Below are 21,952 nucleotides of genomic sequence, written 5' to 3'. Positions count from 1 at the left end.
AGAATGAAAAAGAAAAGATAACAAATGCTGGTGAGAATGCAGTTGAAGAGAAACAAACCCTCATTCACTGTGGAAGGGGTATAAGCCATTGTAGCCACTTTGAAAATCAATGTGGGAGATTCTCAAAAAATTAAAAGCACAATTATTGTATGACTCATGTATAGTACTCCTGGATATACATTCAAAGAATTGTATACATTATCACAAAAAATACCTGTACACCCATGTTTATCACGCTCTGTTCACTAGTTATATGAAGGAATCAGGCTAGTTGTCCATCATTTATTAATGAATAATGGAAATGCAGTACATATACACAATGTAATTCCATTAATTACCAAAGAAGAATGTTATTCCAAAACCTTTAGAAAATGGACTTAATTGCAAAATGTTATACTGAGTGTGGTCATTCAGGTCCAGAAAAGGTAACCCGCATATACCCTCATTCATATGTGAATCATAGCTTTGAACAGTTAGATTTCTGTCCTTTAGTTGCAAGGGTGTCTTTAAAGATCTGAAAATAACAAAGGGACCATTGGATATGCAGGGAAGGCCTTGTGAGGGACAGTGAGACACCAACAATATGAATAAAAAAGGCATATGTTAAGTAGGGGCGAAATGAAAATGGAGTGGGGGGAAAAGAAGAAGGTTGTGTGAAGAGTGGATGGAGAGAAAACTGGGGTCAGAATGTTTTATATGAGAGAAAAATAGATTTTAAAAATTAAATTTAGTAAAGAAATATTTGTGATGCTCAAAATAACTTTGATAAATAAAGGCAATATTCCAAAATCAACTCCCCCAAAACAACTCCCCCCCAAAAAAACCCAACTTGTGATATATAAGTATGCCATGTAGAAACCTACTCCTTTATAAGCTAACTGGTTACATTATAATAATACTTTTTAGAAAGTCGTATGAATGGAGGTACTCTGTAGCAGTAGACACTGCTGCTTTGAGAAGCCATTACTTTAAACAAAAATTCAGGTGCTGGTTGTAGGACAACTTTCTATGACTTGATAGCCACGAAACCCCTGAGAGACTCCACAAACCATAGACTATCATCGTTGCTCTTGGTTGCTAGCCAGAATGAGTTGGAGAATCCCAGTTGCTAAAAGGACCCCCACATACTTTAGTCACAGAAATATTAAGATGGGCTGAGATACAAGCTTCTTCCCTGGGGGCCCTCATACATGGTGCTAGAAGGTCAAAGAGAAAAATTCATCAGCTATAAAATCAACATGTCACAATACAAATATGTAGACAGGGTGTGTCCACAAATATAATCATGACATAATGTTTAAGCCGTTAACCAATCGCTTCCCAACTGGATCTATGACTTGCTCACGGGAGGGAATGTAAGCTTGATACTATAAACCTACTCAAAAGTTATGACTGTCCAAATGTGAGCAGAACAAGGATGACACCATTGCAGATGCCAAACTGGATGGGGAAAACAGCCCCACCCCTACCCCCATGATAGGACCTCAACCTTACACAAAAAAACTATAGGCAACTGATAGAAGTGGAAAAGGGGTTCTTCTTCCCTGGGGGAGAGCACACCAATTACTTGTCTAGCATCAAATGATCAGTTCTGAAAAAATACCTACAAGTAACATTATATGAACTGAGCAGGTTATGTTTCTATTCACAGGCACATATATCTATGCAACAGCAAGTGGTGAAAAAAATAGACCATGAAGTTGAAGGAGAGTTAAGAAGTATATATGAGGGAGGAAAGAGAAAGGAAAATTGTTGGAATTCATTGCAATCTCAAAATTAAAAAAAAAAAAAAAACTGAAAGGAAATAAAGTATCCTATTAACCAATATCATCAAAAATAATAAAGTTAGTAATAATAATAAATGATAATAATAAATATTATGCCTGGGGAGGTCACTGACCCTAGAAGGTAATTTATTACTGATGTTTTGATAAAATGCCATGTGGTTAAACAGCACTGTAAACATGTACACCTCTACCCACAGGTTCATCCCACTTTCATCCTTGACCCGAGAAGCTTGTCATTATTCCAGCTGATAGTTAATGTAGAGACTCACAGCTGGTCGAAGTTCCAGAGTAAGTGATTTGGGGGTCATCTGTCCTAAATCTAGGATAACTACAGCACCCTCCTCCAGACCTAAGGAGTGTCAAAAGAACACAAAGACTGTAAGAGCCACAGCGTGTGGATAAGTACTATAAAATGCTATTTTCTGGATCTGACATGGTCATGATGGTCATGAACACACTGTGGTGGTGGCTGTCTGTATAAAATAATAAAGGAGGGTGGAGAAAGGGGGAGGAAGAGGGGATAAGTCGGAGTGAAAAAGAAATGAAAGAAAATGATAGGAGTTGGCTATGGTAATAATGAATTACAGATAAGTAAAAGAAATTAAGGAAAACACATTTTAATGAGATTCTCTGAAAGAAGACGACTTTTAAGCTGTGTTTTATTTTGTTGTACTTCCCAGTGGCTTATTAATCCATTTAGAAGTATGGTTTCTTTTTGTCTACTGAACTCACAACCTTGCTAGACACTACGTGACAGCAACACATGGACAACATGATTGATTGCTGCTCTAGTGACAATAGGTAGATGTCCACAATCGAATGGTAATAGCTTGTTCTTATTTTTTTTTAACAATGTGTTAAAATTAAGTTAGGAATGGTGTGTCTATTCATAAGAAATATTAGTTCATTGGGTCTTGTTGTATTGTTCTTGTCTTTCCGTGCCTGCCATCACAGTCAATCAGTGCTGAATGAACTGAGACGAGTCCCCATTTTTAGAGTTTCTGTCATGGCCTGTGCACAAGTTCTATTACTCAGCTCCATCGAGTATGAACTGGGAGAAGACTCATTCAATTTTTAGTCATATTCTCTCCCTCTCCTTCTGTTTCTCCCATCCATCCCTCTCTCCTTATCCTTGCTCTCTAGCTGTCTTTGCTCCAGTATTCTGTCCTATAAATTCTAGGCTCCTGGGACACTCCAGGCTTCCTATTGGCTCCTTGCCTCTATTGTCTTAACTACAGGCTTCTTTTGGTCTGTACTTGGATCTGTCACTACTAATGTCTCCTGGGCTATTGCTTGGAAATTCAATCATCAGGGTCAATACAGGAATTCATCTTTTAGAAATTACTATTCATTTTTGTCAGATGTTTATATTTTTTAAAACATTGCTTTATCTATATTTCGATTAATTTCTTGTGGAAAGAAAATTTAACCCTAGTTTTCCTGTCTTGGCTTGGTTCATTTTGTTCATATGTTTACATGAGTTTGAAACTTAACATTTTTCTATTCAATACTTATATTGAAAGCAATTTTTTGTTTTTATTAGATAGTCTCTGGATGTACATTTCAAATGTTATCACCTTTCCACACACTCCCAACTCCTACCCCCCTCCCTTTGCCTCTAGGAAGGCACTCCCTCTCCCAACCACCGTCTCCCACCTCAGTGCCTTGGCATTCCCTTACACTGGGAAAATGAGCCTTTGCTGTACCATAGCCCTTGCCTCCCATTGATGTCAGACAATGCTATCCTCTGCTACATATGCTACTAGAGCCACGGGTCTCTCCATGCATACTCATTGGTTGGTGTTTTAGTCCATAGGAGCTCTGAAGGGTTTGGTTGGTTGATAGTGTTGTTCTTCCCATGGGGTTGCAAACCCTTTCAGCTTCTTCAGTCTTTTCTCAAGCTTTTTCATTGGGGTCCCCATGTTCAGTTCGGTGGTTAGCTGCAAGCATCCTTATCTGTATTAGCACATCTCTGGCAGAGCCTCTGAGGAGGCAGTCATAATAGGTTCCTACCAGTAAGCACTTCTTGGCATCAGAAATAGTACCTTGGTTTGGTGGCTGCATATGGGGTGGGTGCCCAGGTGAGATGGTCTCTGGATAATCTTTTCTTCAAACACTGCTCTTATATTTGTCCCTTTATTTCCTCCCATGAGTGTTTTGTTTTCCCTTCTAAGAAAGACTGGGGCATCCACATTTTGGCCTTCCATCTTTTTGAGCTTCATAAGACCTGTGAATTTTTTCATGAGTATTTTGAGCTTTTTGGACTAGTATCTGCTTATCAGTGAGTGCATACCCTGGGTGATCTTTTGTGACTGTGTTAACTCACTCAAGATGATAGCTTCACATTCCATTTGCTTGCCTAGGAATTTCATAAAGTCCTTGTTTTTAATAGCTGAGTAGTACTCTATTCTCTTAATGTACCACATTTTCTGTATCCATTTCTCTACTGAATGATATCTGAGTTCTTTCCAGCCTCTGGCTATTATAAACAAGGTTTCTATGGACATGGTGGGCCATGTATTCTTGTTATATGTTGGAGCATCTTTTGAGTAAATACCAAAAAGTGGTATAATTGAGTTTTCAGTTAGTACCATGTCCAATTTTCTGAGGAACCGCCAAAGTAATTTCCATAGTGGTTGTACCAGCTTGCAACCCCACCAACAATGGAGGAGTATTTCTCTTTCTCCAAATCCTCACCAGCATCTACTGTCACCTGAGTTTTGGATCTTAGCCCTACTGACTGGCTTGAGGTGGAATCTCAGGGTTGTTTTGATTTGCATTTCCCTGATGACTAGAGATATTGAGCATTTCTTTAGGTGCTTTTCAGCCATTCGGCATTCCTCAGTTGAGAATTCTTTGCTTAGGTCTGTAGCCCACTTTTAATATGAATATTTGATTCTCTGGGGTCTAACTTTTTAAGTTCTTTCTGTATTTTGGATATTAGCCTTCTATCGGGTGTAGGATTGGTAGAGATCTTTCCCCGACCTGGTAGTTGCCATTTTGTTCTAATGACAGTGTCCTTGGCTCTACAGAAGCAAAAATGGATACTTTTATTATGTTGATCCTCACAATCCATGAGCATGGGAGATCTTTCCATCCTCTGAGGTCTTCTTCAATTTCCTTTTTTAGAGACATGAAGTTCTTGTCATACAGATCCTTCACTTGCTTTGTTAGGGTTACACTAAGGTATTTTATATAGTTTGTGACTATTGTGAAGGATGCCAATTCCCTAATTTCTTTCTCAGCCTGATTATCCTTTGAGTAGAGGCAGGTTACTGATTTATTTGAGTTAATTTTATATCCAGCCACTTTCCTATATATAGGTTTAGGGATTCTCTAGTGGAATATTTGGGGTCACTTAAGTATAGTATCATATCATCAGCAAATAGTTATATTTTGACTTCTTCCTTTCCAATCTGTATCCCTCTGACATCCATTTCCTGTCTGATTACTCCAGCTGGTACTAATAGTACTATATTGAATAGGTAGGGGAAGAGTGGGAAGCCTTGTCCAGTCCCTAATTTAGTAAGATTGCTTCAGGTTTCTCAACATTTAGTTTGATATTGGCTACTGGTTTGCTGTATAAAGCTGTTACTACATGTAGGTATGGGCCTTGAATTCATGATCTTTCCAATACGTTTAACATAAAGGTGTGCTGAATTTTGTCAAATTCTTTCTCAGCATCTAGTGAGATGATGTGGTTTGTATTTTTGTTTTTCTTTTTTGTTTTTTTTTTTTTTTGTTTTTTTTTTTTTTTTTTTTTTTGAGTTTCTTTATATAGTGAATTACAATGATAGATTCCCTTACATGGAACCATCCCTGCATCCCTGTAATGAAAGCCTACTTGATCATGGTGAATGATTATTTTAATGTGTTCTTGGATTTGGTTTGCAAGAATTTTATTGAGTATTTTTGCATTGATGTTCATGAGGAAATTTGGTCTAAAGTTCTCTTTCTTTGTGGGGTCTTTGTATGGTTTAGGTATGAGCGTAATTGTGAGTTCAAAGAATGAGTTGGGTAGTCTACCCTCTGTTTATCCTTTGCGGAATAGTTTGGAGAGTATTGGTATTAGGTCTTCTATGAAGATATGATAAAATTCAGCATTGAACCTATGTGGTTCTGTTTTTGTTTGTTTGGTTTTGGTTTTGGTTCTGTTTGTTTGTTTATGTTTTGTTTTGTTTTTGGTTGGGAGGCTTTTAATGACTTTCTATTTTTTAGGTGGTATGGGACTTTTTAGATGGTTTATCTGATACTGATATTATGTTAATACCTGGTGTTTGAGAAAATTATCCCTTTCTTCTAGATTTTCCAATTTCCAGTTTTGCTGAGTATAGGCTTTTGTAGTAGGATCTGATGATTTCTTCAATTTTCTCAGTTTCATTTCTGATTTTGTTAATTTAGATACTCTCTCTGTGCCCTCTAGTAAGTCTGATTAAGAGTTTATCAATCTTGTTGATTTTCTCAAAGAACCAGTTCCTGGTTTTGTTGATTCTTTGTATAGTTCTTTTTGTTTCTACTTGCTTGATTTCAGCTCTAAGTTTCATTATTTCCTGCCATCTACTCCTCTTGGGTATATCTGCTTCTTTTGGTTCTAGAGCTTTCAGGTGTGCTGTCACCCTGCTAGTATATGCTTCTACAGTTTCTTTTCTGTGGTATTCCGATCTATGAGTTTTCCTCTTAGCACTGCTATCATTGTAGCCTATAAATTTGAATATGTTATTAAATTCTAAAAAAAATCTTTAATTTTTTTCTTTATTTCTTTCTTTACCAAGTCATCATTGAGTAAAGCATTGTTCAACTTCCATGTGTTCATAGGATTTTTCTTGTTTTTGTTCTTATTAAAAACCAGCCTTAGTCCATGATAATATAATAGGAAGCAGGGGATTATTTCGATCTTCTTGTATCTTTTGAGATGTGTTTTGTGACCAACTATATGATAAGTTTTGGAGAAGGTACTGTGAGGTACTAAGAAGAAGGTATATTCCATTGCTTTAGAATGAAGTGTTCTATAGATGGCTGTTAAATCCATTAGGTTCATAATTTCTGCTAGTTTTGATGTGTCTCTGTTCAGTTTCTGATTTCATGACCAGTCCTTTGATGAGAGTGGGGTCTTGAAGTCTCTCACTATTATTATGTGTGGTGCAGTATATGCTCTGAGCCTTAGTAGATTCCTTTTATGTGTGGGTGCCGCTGTATTTGGAGCATAGATGTTCAGGATTGCGAGTTCTTGATAATTTTTTTTTCCTTGATGAGTAAAAATTGATCTTCCTTATCATTTTTGATGACTTTTTGTTGAAATTCTATTTTGTTTGGTATAGAATGGTTACTTCAGCTTGTTTCTTGGGACTAAGCTTGTTGCTTGGAGAGTTTTTTCTCAGCCTGATCTCTTTCCTATGTTTTCTATCTCCAGGGTCGGCTCCTTTTGTGATTACTTTATTGTTTCTATTTCCATTTTCAATTCCTTCACCTGTTTGGTTTTGTTTTCCTAAATCTCTTTAAGTGATTTTTGTGTTTCTTCTCTACTTGTTTACCTGTATTCTCCTATATTTTAAGGGAGTTATTCATGTGCTTTTTGAGGCCCTCCATCATCAAAATAAGGTATGATTTTAAGAGGGAGATTGCTTTGGGGTGTTCATCTCTCTGTGGGTTGGCTGTGAGTCCTGAATTTGTTGGGCCAGTTCTGACTCTGGGCATAAATGGAGGCCAGAAGAGTCTGTTCTCAAGCAGCAAATTGATACCTGTACCTGTACTTGTTGTGTCTCCACAAATAGTAGAAAGAAAGTGGGGACTCAGCCATGGGCCCAGGAAGGAGAGCTCTCCTGAGGCTCCTCTAGGTGCTCAGCTCTCTGCCAAGAGTCTTGGTGGAGGACCAGCAGTAGAAAGCAATTTTTCAAGACAAACCTCATTCCCTAATCTGTTTTTGTGTTCTCCTACATAACACAGTAATATATAAACATATCACATTTACCAATAATTCTCTGCTATTGAATTTTTCTGTTTATATCATTTCTGTTATAAATAACATTGTTATTGATATTTGTAAGCTTGCATCTTTTTCATCCAGCTTTCATAGTAATTATTTAGCACAGATTTTGAGAAGTAAAATATTTGACTTGAGTAATGGGAACTGTCTTCTACTCTTGGTAAATATCACTGACTGTCTTCATGAATGTGTTTATCAGTCTACATTCCCAACAGCGTAAGAGTGCCCATTTTGGTAAGTTTTCGCAAAAAGCCAACTTTATCATATTTCAAATGCTTCGCTGATATGATTTATATAATAGGTGTATTCATTTAAATTATATTAATAGATTACCAAAAAGTTGAGTTCATCTGATTTATTCACTTTTCTCCTTTCTTTGTGAATTATATATTTTATTATTTTCTATTAAGATACTAGGTTTTTTTACCTCAATTTGGTTGAGCTTTCTGTTTCATTCTCATGCAGTATACACCAACTATGCATTAATTTGTATGTGTTTACACACACACATGTGCATCTTCACACCTACACATAAATGTATGTGCTTTTGAGTAGTGACTTTCTCTTCTGCCTCTGTCTAGAAGAGCCTGCTTAGTATAATCTTAGACTCTTCAAAATACCTTTTATAGTTCATACCCAAAGTTACTTTCCTTGAAAGTTCCTCTCCGCCAGTTCCAGGGTACACTAAGACTCCCTTTATGAGTACCCTGTCATCATGGTATTTGTCTTGCTTATTTAAATGCTGCTGTACTATGGATTATCTACAAGCTTCTTGAGGGCAAGAGCCATTTCTTTTCATCTCAAATCCCACAAATAGCTGCTAAAAATAAAATCTTTAAGTACTATTGAGTGAATAAATTAATGGTTGAAAGGATGAACCCCAGGTAAACCCAAGCATCAATGCTCATTAAATTAACTGGCATTTTGTGAATACCTATGATGTACTATCTGAATGAAATTCAAACATAATTTATAATAATTCACTTCTTTTAAATAGCCATCCATTGTACTCTATTTCTCTCATCAGCTCTGTTGAATATAACTAATGATCACACTGAGATCCAATATCAAAATAGCACTGTAATTGAACTAAGCAGAAAGCCTCCAAACTGCCCTCATCCCAAAATCTCTGCCCAAACTCTTCAAAAAAAATTAGCATTCAATAAAATAGCTATGCACACTGGCCTCCTCTGGACTTTTTCCTCTCTGTCTAACTGGGTGGCTTTTAAATATTAACCATAGTTGTCTTCAAGATAGCATATCACATCACTCTCGACTCCACAAGAAAAAAACTTTCCCAACTTTCTTTATGATCTTGACTGTGGTATGTAACTGTGGAATCATTCCCTATAGTTTTCTGCTAAGAGAATTCTCTCTCTCTCTCTCTCTCTCTCTCTCTCTCTCTCTCTCTCTCTCTCTCTCTCATTCCCCAAATGCTCTTCCTCATATTTACAAGTAATTTTGTAAAGAATCTGTAGTCTATAGGAACATAGGAAGTTACAAACTTAGGTATAAAAGTTTACATATAGGGCTGGGCTCAAAGACTTGTTCCTACAGCAAGCAAGGGTATTCAAGAGCTTGCCTCCTACTAAGATGCATACTGGGACAGGTAACTATGGAGAGGTTGAATAGTATAACTTTTAGCAGATGCATATGAAGATGGTAGGATAGTTACAAGGGACATATAGAACATGTCAAATCCCTCTAGTACACATAGGACCCAGGATGTGTGTTCTGTTTCTCATATCAATGTATCCAACCAGTTCTGACTCCCTCATTATGTCATCCTGGAGAATAAATGCTACAGCAACGATGGAAATCATCTACTTGCCAACCATTGTTCACAAGTCAAAGAAAATGATTTTGGAATCTCTACACACGTTGGTCATAAATAAGTGTCAGAACCACCCTTTCCAAGATATCTAAACTACCTCACTCAGGTGACAAAAGATTAGAGAGCTGCTCAGATGGAGGAAAAGAAAAAGCCCAGAGCCTCAAGCTCACAATACTGCTAGACTAAGCCTTTCTAGGCCGCAAACAGATATTCTGCTGATTTCAAGGAAGACATAAGCAGATGCCCTGTCTGACAAAATCATGTAAGAACATCTTCAGAGGATAGTGTCTGCGCTTCCAGAGGTCCTGAGTTCAATTCCAAGCAACTACATGGTGGTTCATAACCTTCTATAATGAGATCTGGTATCCTTTTCTGTTGTGTAGGCATATATGCAGACAGAACATTGTATTCACAATAAATAAATCTTAAAAAAAGAAAGCCCACCAACTCTGCAAGCCAAGAGTCTGCCTCCTATCAAGAAGGAAATATGGACAAGTAACAATAAAGAGGTAAATAGTATACAAATTTAACAGATACCAAGGGAAATTGGAGGATAGTTACAAGAGACATATAGAGTATGTCAAGTCTCTCTCGCATATATAGGACCCAAGATGTGTGCTATTTTGTATGTATCACTGGTTCACTGTGGAAAATCTTCCAGTCTCACATGCTGCACTGTAGCTGTTGCACAGATTCAGAAGCTTGAGGACAAAAATCCATCTTCTGTTGTTTGTAAATCTTCCATGCCTGCTACCAAGACAAATGCATCAAATGTCACATAAAAGTCTCACAGCACATCTGTTTTGAATTATACAGTAGGGCATCCTTCAGTAGGAGAGTATGTCTTGAAACTCATTAGTTTGATGAGCTTCCTTGGGCTTCATTGACCTCACCTTAGGTGACAGAGGGGGACAAGAAGGAAAGTTCCTTGGAAGCTTCCAACTTTTAATCCTGTGACTTGAATATCTATGACTAGCCCTAACAGAGAGAGGTCAGTGGCTTCTTAAGAAGATGAAAGGCATTTCAACCATAGGCCTCATTGCCAGGGCTTAATTCATGTAGGAAACTATTCATTCCACTATCAACTACAGGCCTGGAGTCAGGTTGCTAAGGCCATAATCACTTTGTCAGTAAGTTGAGCTCATAGTGCACATCCCCAATATCATCACTTGTGAAACTGAGTTGGAATTTTTTTGTTCCTGTTCCAAAATATTTGAGTACAAGTGCTCTGAAGTACATAATTTCTGAATCACCATTATGAGCCCATGCCTGAAAAACTCAGATTCTACTTACATTGAGTAGAAGGTTATAATGTTTTAATGAGAATAGAAGCAAAGAACACCATGGAGAAATATAGTATCTATTTCAAGAAACAGAAAATTCTGTTCCATGTAACTTGAATCCACACTCTCTCAGTGACAAAGCTATGTCACCTATGTTGCTCATGATAACAAGGAAACCATTAACTTGGACTGAGTCCCCATTCATTAATTAGCCTCTATACTCAAGTAAAATGGAATGGTATGCTGGCTAGAGGAATCTTAGATGGCTTGACTTTGGAAAGACACTGGTTAGGGAGAAAAGAAGCACGGGACATTTTTCTAGCTCATAAACTGAAGATGAAATCACTACAAATAGCTGCCAATGAAGCAATGCCCAGTAATCCTGCACTCGGGCAAAGCTCAAATGCCAAAGAGCCCTGGCAGACAAGAGCTTAAAAGGGAGAAGATCACTAACACTATTCTAAGTACAGGGAGCAACTAGGACAGCCAACAGGACACTAAACTGAAGAATTTGCTTGTGTGGCTTGTTTAAGACCCAAACACAACACTGCCTTCTGTTGCCAAGGTATTTAATCCCAGGACCTCTAGAGTACAGAATGTGACCCACAATTGTGTCAAGATAGTCCATGGCCCAAAGACCCCTGACTTGAAAGATAAATCCTAACATAATAGATCTGCTGAAAGCCTGAGAAAGGTGTGAATATTGAAGATCTCTTGTGTAAAGATGAATCCAGCATGGTCCTGAATACAATTCTCAACTTCCCATATTCTTGACCAAGCTTCAGAGATAATCTCAGCCTATGGCTAATCCTGAATCTTCTTTCTCAAAACTCAGTCCAGTGACTAGAGACCACACTGGGCTGAAGAAGCAGATTCTGCTCAGAAAGTTGTAATTATCTTAGAACTCTGTGAGGCATGACAAGCTAAGAGAATTGAAAGTCCTGGGAGCTACTGTATACTGTCATATCTGAACATCCAACTTCAACCATGGGTTAAGTATGGTCTGAGGACCCAGCAGGATTAGAGAAGATGTAGTTATGCTTTGGGAAATATTATGGAAACATCGGGTAGACCTGGACATCATCACTACTAAAAACCTGGAGCCTTGTAAATAAAGGAAGAAGGGGAAAGCTTGAACCAGTGTTGAGATATGGAACAAAATAAGCTCTTCTAAGTCACAGATAAGTCAAGAACCTGCAAGTGATCACCTTTGCCCCAGAAAAAAGGTCTTAGTAAGTTTGGACTGATTCAGGAAAACCGTGTCTGGTAACTGGTAGCAAAAGGCCAAACTCTCTGACATCAGCTCATTTCCATCCCCTGATTTATATACATCAGCCCTTCTGATTCTAAACCTCCTCCTGAATCTATTAACAGACCAACACTAGCCACCTCATTCAAAGAGGAGCAAAGTTCTCATAAGAATGATGCAGCTCCCATATTCTGAAAAGCCCTTCAACTGTAGAGCCTCCCCTTCAGCCAACATGTCAGATCCCTAAAACAACTCTAAACAAGACACAGGGTTCTATCACTTCCCTTCCCTTCAGTGAGCAAAACCTTTCTCCTTTAAGGCTGATGTTCCAGCTTTTCTTCTCTTGGCTGATTTCCCGCCAGAGGCATCTCAGTCCCTCATTCTATACAGTTTTAGTAGAGGGATTTTCAGGTATTTAGTCACCTACATGTGGACCCAGGATACGACCAAGAACAAAGATGACAACCAATATGAAGTGACTTACTTGAAAAATGCTGGATCACACTTATCAATACATTCAAAAATCACCAATATTTTTTAGTTAAAATATTTCTTTTGGTGGATCTTATGACCTTATGCATACTAACACTGAGGTGTTCCAAATTGATTAGAACGGTCTCTTCCGTAAAATAAAACACAAAGCAAAATTTGTGAAGTGCTTCATATATTAGTCAGTAGAAACACTAATCGCCCTAATTTATTCATTACATATTGTATACTTGCATTGAATTATCTTAGTACCTTACAAGTAAGGTATATGTAGACCTTTTGAATACATTTTTTTTGTTTAATTGAGAATGTACCATAGTCTATACATGGAACTAGACCCTGTTGGAGAGAGGGGGACAAAGTAAACATGGTTCAATTTCTACCCTGATAAGCAGAGTTTAGACAGGAGAGCAGACCCTGGGGGCAACAGTGTCCAGAGTTAAATACAAAGTGTGTTAAAGGGAAAAATGAAAAAGATTCCAGAGCAGCACTTAGGACATTCGACACCCTCTCCCCGAGTCTCGGACATGGAGACTAGATAGCTGTTTTACCCTCTGGTAAAATGGCAACACAGTTCCTGGAGCAAGCCATACTTTGAGACAGCTGCAGAGATAAAGCAAAGAAGAGTTGGAGATAAACCAAAGCACATTCTTGGTGACTTGAAGGCTGGGAAGACCACTTAGAGGGCAGGAATGGCTTTCTAAGGCTGCCCATGACTGTTCAGACCAAAATGGCAGATGTGGAGAGCAAAAGGAAGTGAAAAGGCACAAACCAAGATACCTGCACATTGGTGAAGAGTAACAATATGGTGGCCGTCTAGCAAATGAACAAAGTCTAGAGCGGCTGCCTTCCCAGGCATGGAGGCTGGCATGAGGCCACAGAAGGCGTGGGCTATCGCTGTACAGGTCCTTTCTCCCTACTAAGGCTGGAGCTACTGCCATAAATCTACCGTGAATGCCGCTGGAGATCGGAGGACAGCTGCGTGTCTATTTTAGGTGCACACGGGAGAAGTAGAGCAGGTTTAATGTTCACAGGAGGAAGGAGTCACAGAGGCACCACACTGGGTACCAGCTCTCAAAAGGGCATCCAGCAATAACTTCCCCACAGTTTGGAAGGCCTTGGAAGATGATATTCAGTCCTACAAGCATGTTACCATATTCTCCCCTTAAAGAACCCTCAAACTCATAGGTCTGGCACGTAAGTGCAGACAATTAAGTGCAGTTTATTTGGGTTCATCTTAGTTGAGATTTGGAGAATGAGCTTACAGAGCCGTCTGGCTGTGGGCAGGCAGCCTATTACCCAGCTGTATCTCTATTACTGGCGAGTGACATATCCTAGCTCATCAAATCTCACAGGCTTTTCTAGCCATTATTTCTAATGCCAATAACAAGCCTATGACTTAAGGTTTGATATTCACACCTTGAGAAATGCCAGATTTGGTTAAGGAAGGTAAAGTGTCTCACCAAGGAATCAGAGCTGTTAGGGGGGCATTTTTTATGCCTTCATTTCTTATCTAGTTGGGAAGGGAGAGAGGGGATAGAAAACAAAGGTGCTTTGGGAATGAATTCAAAAACTGGGAGAATAGCTCTTTAGCCTCTGAGAGGAAATGGCCATTCGATTGAGAAAAAAGATTCCCTATCATTAAGCAAATTGTTCCATTGACATGAACGGTTTAGACAATAAAGAAATTTAAGAAAACTTTAACTACTTGTGATTGTCTTACATATGATGGTTTTAGAAACATAACACTGGAAATAAAATGCAATATACTCCAATAGGGGCTCACAGATCAGGCAGTGCTTAAATCCTGGCTCTTTCCCTTAAATTCCCAGCAGGTTACTTCTTCCAGCTTTCATTATTTTCCCTGGTAAATGTAGGCATAGTAATAGCACCTGCCTCAAAGAAGAAATAAGGCTCAAAAGAAGTGAGGTATGCTAAGGGCCAAGTGTGGTGCTAAGCACCTAGTCAACACCATGGCAATGCCAGCTACATTGTAAAGGCTCCTAAAAAGGCCTCTACTCTATGAACATTTGATTTTTATAGTTTGGCATTTTGCTTAAGCAGGGGCGCCATCTGGCAGAAGATTTCTAAAGCAGAAATGGTAGGCAAGGTGCTTAAGAAAACACTCCTGAGATGCCTATTAACTCTTCTGTTCTTGGAAGCATTTCTCACCTGCTAATCTCTGATGTTGTTTGTCTGTTGTTCTGTGGCACCTTTATCAGATCTGTTCCTGAACTTGACTTTTTGCAGAAGCAAAGGAAAGCGATACAGACAGCAACAGGAAGTATACTTAAGAAGGGAACTTGTATTCTTTAATTGCTTATTACTGTCATACCTGTGATATTTGTATTGCTTTGTTCTCCCAATTGTGGCCTTTGTGACATAAACAACAGAAGCTATTGGGATGGGAAAACAACAGGTCCCAATACCTTGATACCCAAAGCTAACTGATAAGGACTTCTTAGAAAAACACTTCAAAAAGCATAGTACTCGTGGCAAAAAAAGAGATCATTTAGAGAGACTCATATGTGCAAGAGCCCATGAACACTACACTGATTTTCACAGTGTATGAAAAAAGACAGACAATTGCATGTTATAGGAACAGCATATTCAAGTTACGCTCATATATGGGTAAAGCTCGTGTGTTAGTGGCCCAAAGATATGTTGAGACCTCAAATCAGCAGCCCAGGTTGTGGGAATTTTTGTCATCTGATACACTAGATATTTAAGAACAAATTAAAGTGAAACTACAGAAAAATAGAGGGGTTGTTTTTACTCTTGTTTTTGAATCTGAGGTGTTTCACCCATTACGTGAGGAATCCCCTGATAGAGTTGGGTTAACTACTATTTTGCAATAAGTTTCCACTTTAGAGAGGAAATTGCCAAAATAAAATGCATAGTGTTCTAGCTCCTTTTAAAAGGTGGTCTGTAAAAAGTGGAGTCCCCTGGCCAGTTCTGGTTTGGTATGGAGCATACTACACAGGCATCTAAGGCCCAGTGTGTGTTAGATTTATAAAAAGCTCTGCAAAGTCTTAGCATAAGGAAACTTATCTCACTTAGTTTAGCCAAGAACTTCTCAATTTATTTGATAAGGCCTTTTTTTTTTTTTTTTTTTTTTTGGCTATGTGTAATGCATTTCCCTTCAGGAAATGCTGGTGTAGAGAGCTGTAGGTAAGAATGGATGGTGGTGGCATAACTGTGGTGACCCAGGAGAAAAATAATCAGGTGAAATGTGAGCCCGAGATTGATGCTAGGATGCAGAAAATATCATGGCTAGGCATAGAAATGCTACTTGCCAAATGACCCCATATATCTTAGAAATTGGCTGAATTTCTTCTAATATTCTCTCAAGGTCCTCGCTGAGTCACTCCCATAAATGATGGATCTTAATGGTTCCGAATATCTCTAAAGCCTTTATGTGAAACCATCTCCCTTTTTAACTCAGTGATTCACTCCACTTTGGGATGCAGAGGCCAAGACAATGGTCCAGGTTTCATTCTCCAGTCATAAAACCATGTAACAAGACCAGCACACAGCCATGATGAACTATTAGAAGGCTCAGGACTCATCTAAAAAGCTTAACTGGCTGATTTTTATTTTGAGACTGTGTCACTCCTGGGCTATCTTCTGAGGGTTATGCTCATTTATAAATATGGGTATAAAAGAATTTATCTGAAAGCACCAGACCAAAATCAACACCAACAAAAAAGAACATGAGGTATGAATGATATGAATTTAAACTTCACCTCCACCATTCCCCAGCAGACAAAGTTCTCTGCCTTTTAGATTGAACATTATTTGCTTATTTGGGATTATCATATGGATGAGAGGAAAAGAGAAACTTATGGTCAGGCAGCGAGGCAGATTGATATGGGATAGAGTCACTGTACATCTATAAGGTAGAAGGCATCAACAGATTGGACTGGAAGCATCGAGATCTAAAGGCAACCACCTCTATCTTCTATCCATCATACAGAGCTCAGGGTACTATGAGCATGCTCTGTACCTGATTGTCCGGGTGTGCTTTCGGGTATAAGGAGAAATGACCTTGAACAGCAGTTCCATTGCTCCATTAATTCCCAGCATGGCTCCTGTGGTTACTGAAGACAAAATGCACAGTAGTTAGTAGTCGTCACAAGAAGATGTACCAATACAACTTGGATTTAATCACTGACAATTTAATCTGGGATGTCAATGCATAACAATAAAAAAATGAAACAGGAAAAAGATTAAAAACCTCTCTCATCAGCCTAGTGATCAGGGTAGCTGTTTCTCTAAGACTGAGACGATGTGTTGGCTACACTGCTATTAAAATATCAGTAGAAAAAATGAGTCTTGTGCTTCAAGATGAACTAGTTTGGGAACAACTTTGTCCTTTTCACCCAGTTTAGAGATGGGTATTAAAACCTGATCATAGATCTGAATGACAGAAATGAAAGGGAACACCCAATAAATAAAACCCTTCAGATATCACTGCCACCTCCAAGGATACCCCAGTCACTTTTCAATATGACCCAGTTGAATTTTGGAGAGTACAGAAGACATGGAAAAGAACAGGAATCCATGGGATGCAGAACCATAGGAGGAGACAGAGGAGTGGAAGGAAGAAAAATGATTCTCTATAAGATGGCTCCTCTTTTCCATGGTGTTTGTGGTTCTGGGAGGGAAGACCTAGAACTCCCTGGTAGTTTTAACCCAGACTTATTCAGGAATAATAAATGGAAACGGGGCATTTTAAAAATGCAAAGAGAAGAGCAATGTGTCTTAGACTGATTTAATTTAGGCCTCCAGAGAGGAATGCAAATCCAGAAGTGGTAATTTCACAGTACTGTCTACCAGGTGGAGACTGAGAACAAAGTCTTGTCTGTTACAAGGAGTACATGCTCTGAGAATCCTTTCTGCCTACACCCCTGCTGAGGAGAGTACAGACCATCACCAACCATATTAACTGGATGGATCTGACATCCCAGATGTGCCCATCAGTCTTCCCACTCATAGTTATTCATGCAGTCTTTACTTCTAAAGTAGAAAGTAATACTAGAATAAAAAATAAAAAAAGGTGATTCAGTAAGAGTTACCACATTAAGTGGAATTTGTCTTAATACCTCTGACTCTAACATGGAAGATTGAACTTGAAATCAGAAATGGATACAAAAAGAAACCTCACTGGGCTCACCTTTACCAGATGGTTGCCCAACACGGTTTCTGGGTACAGCCAACAAGTTCATGAGCTATTATAAACCCACTATGGATACATCCAATTAATCAGATGGAAATAGCTGTTCAGAGAGCTTACTGAAACAGTAAATAGTGGGTCACAATTCACCAAAGAAACAGAACCTACCGGCTTCTTGAACTCCATCAACCTTTCCAGAGTAAATGCAATGTAGAGAGGCACCATAACTTTATGAAACAGCTAGTTTGTACAATAAATGGAGGCTAGCATATGACCCAACTGGTTACATTCTCACACTCACAGACAAATCTTGGCTTTCTCAGAGCTAAGTTGATGCTATATTGCTATAAATTCATCATCTTTCCATATATGTATAAAGAATGGAGAGCCTTTAGGAAACCCAAAGATACATTAAGTCCTGTACTGCTGTCAAACTCCAAATTGGCTGTCATGCATTTAGGTTACTCATTAGTGACAATTGTCTTTCATAAAATGTTACAGTTTCTCTTTTATTGTTCTGGAGATGAGGTTGTATAGATTCATTCAGATATTCCCAAATGCTCTTTGGTTTTCTTTGTACTCTCTCTCTCTCTCTCTCTCTCTCTCTCTCTCTCTCTCTCTCTCTCTCTCTCTCTCTCTCTCTCTCTCTCTCTCTTTCTCTCTGTCTCTCTCTGTCTCTCTCTCTCTCTCTCTCTCTCTCTCTCTCTCTCTCTCTCTCTCTCTGTTTGTGTGTGTATGTGTATGGGATGTGTGTGTGTGTGTGTGTGTGTGTGTGTGTGTGTGTAGTAATCCATCTTATTATTATTATGAAGGAAACCTATCTTTTTATGTAGACCCCATGTTTATTAAGAGTCTGCAACAGTGAAAATTGAGATACTAAACCAGGTACAGTAGCCTATGACTGTAATCCCAGCAATTGGGAGGTAGAGTTAGGAGGATATGTAACTCAATGTGATCTTTTGCTATATGGTGAGTTTGAGGCCAGTCTGTGCTTCGTGAGACCCTAATTTTAAAATAATATTTTTTAAAAATCATAAAAGTGGGATATTTTGGCAGTTCTTAGGATATCTGGAGGGGTTATCTAGATATTGCACTTACACATGTACTCTTCCTGTGATTTCAAAATATTAGACAAAAGATTGGGGTAGGATAAGGCAGCTGCAGTGTCGTGGCCTTGCCTATAAACATGATCTTGTTTGTCCCATCCAACAAGAATATGAGATTTGCTGAGGGTTGAATACATTCTCCCAAATCCATTTTAAAGCCATAATCCCTATGACCTAAAGGTGTAATTAAGCTAGAGATGCCATTTTAGAAGGGCTATAATCTAATCTGTTTTAAGTCTGTCATAGAGAAAATTTAAACATAGAAAGAGACCAAGGATGCACAAGTCTGTGGGAAGACCACATGGAAATATGACAGAATCTTTTTTTGGATGAGAACACAGGCTGTAGAAGAAAGCAAACCTTGCCAATATCTTGGTCTCAGACCTCCAGCCTTTAGCACTTTGAGAAAATTAATTTCTGTTGTTTTAGTGAGACAAAACCTAACAGATTAATAGTAATAATTATTGCTGCTGTAATTTTACAAAGTGATTAAAAAAAACACAAGGTTAATGAGGCCAAGTGCCCATGTTCCACGACTCATGAGAAATAGTATCAGAGTCAAACTGAGGGCTCCCTGGCTCTAAGCCCACAGTCTTTCCCCTACAGAGTATATTACATCTAAATAATTGTCACTTTTATTCCCCAGGAAGTGAGCTTAGAATGAAGAAATGAAAGTCTGTGCTCATTACATGTGAGATAGGAGGTATAGAATCTAATCTATTAATGAAAAGTGCCTCCACACAGAGTAGAATTAACATGATTTTTGGAATTCTAAAGCCAGCCTTCAGGACTTTTTATCTGTATAAACTTAAGAAATTATTTCACTCTTAGGAGCAGTTGGATTTTTCTTTTCAGAGATACAAAAATGTAGATCTAAACACACAGTTGTTCTGATAATTAAAAACAGCTGAAAGTAAGTAGATCCTTAATAACATTCCCCTGACAGGTTTATATGTGATCACCCAGAGAGAGGGTCTGCTAGGAAGAAGCATGAGGTTAAAAAAAAAATCAGTAAAGATTGTGTTACATCTGTAAGTAGCTTCATGGAATTAATAAGGACTATTCTTTCTTGTAGTGTGTGTGTGTATGTGTGTGTGTGTGCTCATTGGCTTAGACTTCACCAATTAGACTATACCAGCTGGCCAGCAAGCTCTGAGCATCCTCCTGTCTCTGCCTCCCCAACACTGGGCTTATAAGGCTATGTCACTGTGCTAGTATTTTGACATTAATGGGTTCTCAAGCCCTTGTGTTTCCAAGTCAAACACTTTACTGAGTTCTCTCTCCAGCCATCACAATGTTGCTGTCTTGAACATATGTAACACATAATCTTAAGAGTATGTGAAGGGCTGGAGAGATGGCTCAGCAGTTAAGAGTACTGACTGCTCTTCTAGAGGTCCTAAGATCAATTCTCATAAACCACATGGTAGCTCACAACAATCTATAATGGGATCTGATGCCTTCTGCTGGTGTGTGTGAAAACAGCTACAGTGTACATATACATGAAATAAATAAATAATTCTTTTAAATAAAGTAGAAAAAAGGAGTATGTCAAGAGCTGAGGAAAGTCTGCCTTTCTGCCACAGGACTTCTGTACCTGGTATTATTAATAGAGAAACTTTAAATGCTGTACATGCAACTCAGAGTCAAAGCCAAAGACAATATTTAGGAACTAGCTCAAGAGCTCTACCTAACTAAGTGAATAAATAAGTAAAGTCTGACCTCCACAGCCTCTGAATTTTCCGGTTCTGTTAAGTGTCTGAATAGGAGTACATGCATCCTCACCAAAACCCTCACTCCCCAAGACCACCACATAGTTTCCAGATATCCCAGCCGAGGTCTGGAACTTACCACTGGAGGCAAACACGCGCAGTGCCCAGAGACAGTGAAGGAGGTTCTGGCTATGAGTCAGGTTTTTCCTGGCCAAAATCAAGGTCACATCAAGTGCTTCTAATTCTAGTGCCTTCTGTCCAAGCTTCTTATCTAGGAACAAAAATTTATCCCTCTTAATTATGTCTCACATTCATTCTTACGGTTTCAGGAAAAAAGAAAAATGACAGAGGAGGGAAGATAAGACACTTTTTATCCTGATTAAAAATATTCTAAATATGTCCCATTGTATCCAAATGCATCATCAGAGTAGAGTCTAGATTTCTTATGTGCATGAAAGCTCTGGGTTCTAAGACTGCAAGTATTTGAATCTAAAGAAACTCCTAATCATTTTGATATGTATCAATATCTTTAAGACAAATCTGGAATGAATAAAACAATTAGCAGTACATTTGAATCCAGTGCATAAACTTTGATTGGATCCTTCTGCTGTTTTTTTCTTGGGGGGGGGGGTGGCTGGTTGGTTGGATGTGTTTTTTTCTACATATTCATGGCTGCCCTGAAACTCACAATGGAGACTAGGCTGGCCTCAAACTCACTAAGATCCACTGCCTCTGCCACTGCCTCCCAAATAGTACTGGAATTAAAGGCATGCCCAGCATGGATCTTGTTCATTTGATTGAATAGTGTTTTGAATATGCAAAAGATAGTGTGAAACTTTTGGAGAAGTTAGATCAAAGTTATAAGTAGTTAACGGTAATGTTTCTATTTAACAAAGAATTTTCATAATAAAAAGAGAAAACCTTTTAAGAGAAGGAAATTAAATTTAAGAAGTATAATGCTCTACTAACCTGAAATCTAGTATTGTGGGTAAGCCATTTATCACATTTGTCTCAATAATTACAAAGTAAGCATTGAAAACAAGAGGAAAACGCCTCTTGTTTATGCCTGTTGCTCCCACTATTGGGTGACTATGTCTAGTTGCATTTATCCATGTCCTTCCCTTCATGTGATGCTGAAATCATCATGATTATTACAAGATTAACAGAAGTTTGTTTCTATATTTGATTCATTATTTTATTTAGCATAATATCCTCTGGGTACAGCCCATTAGGCCATATACTACTTTATTGCATGTGAATATCACATTTGATTGATCCATAGACACGCTATTTCCATGTCATGGTTCATGTGACTAGTACTTCCAGGAACATGAGA

At 38.4% G+C, this 21,952-nt stretch overlaps 1 protein-coding gene across 4 annotated transcripts in view; it reads right to left on the bottom strand.

Moving 5' to 3' along the window:
* AGBL1 (AGBL carboxypeptidase 1) overlaps positions 1–21,952 on the bottom strand; it is an 889,014-nt gene that overhangs the window by 799,574 nt on the left and 67,488 nt on the right. For all 4 annotated transcript variants that reach the window (XM_080914790.1, XM_080914793.1, XM_080914791.1 and 1 more), the window contains exons 4-5: positions 20,756–20,887; positions 16,632–16,725 (exon numbers count right to left, since the gene is read on the bottom strand). In XM_080914790.1, the coding sequence (XP_080770916.1) occupies positions 16,632–16,725; positions 20,756–20,887 (226 nt within the window). The remainder of the gene's footprint in view (positions 1–16,631; positions 16,726–20,755; positions 20,888–21,952) is intronic.

This window comes from Micromys minutus, assembly GCF_963924665.1.
Source record: "Micromys minutus genome assembly, chromosome: 3".
NCBI lineage: Eukaryota > Metazoa > Chordata > Mammalia > Rodentia > Muridae > Micromys > Micromys minutus.
Note: the sequence above shows the minus strand (reverse complement) of the source record. Positions and strands in the feature narration are given on the sequence as shown.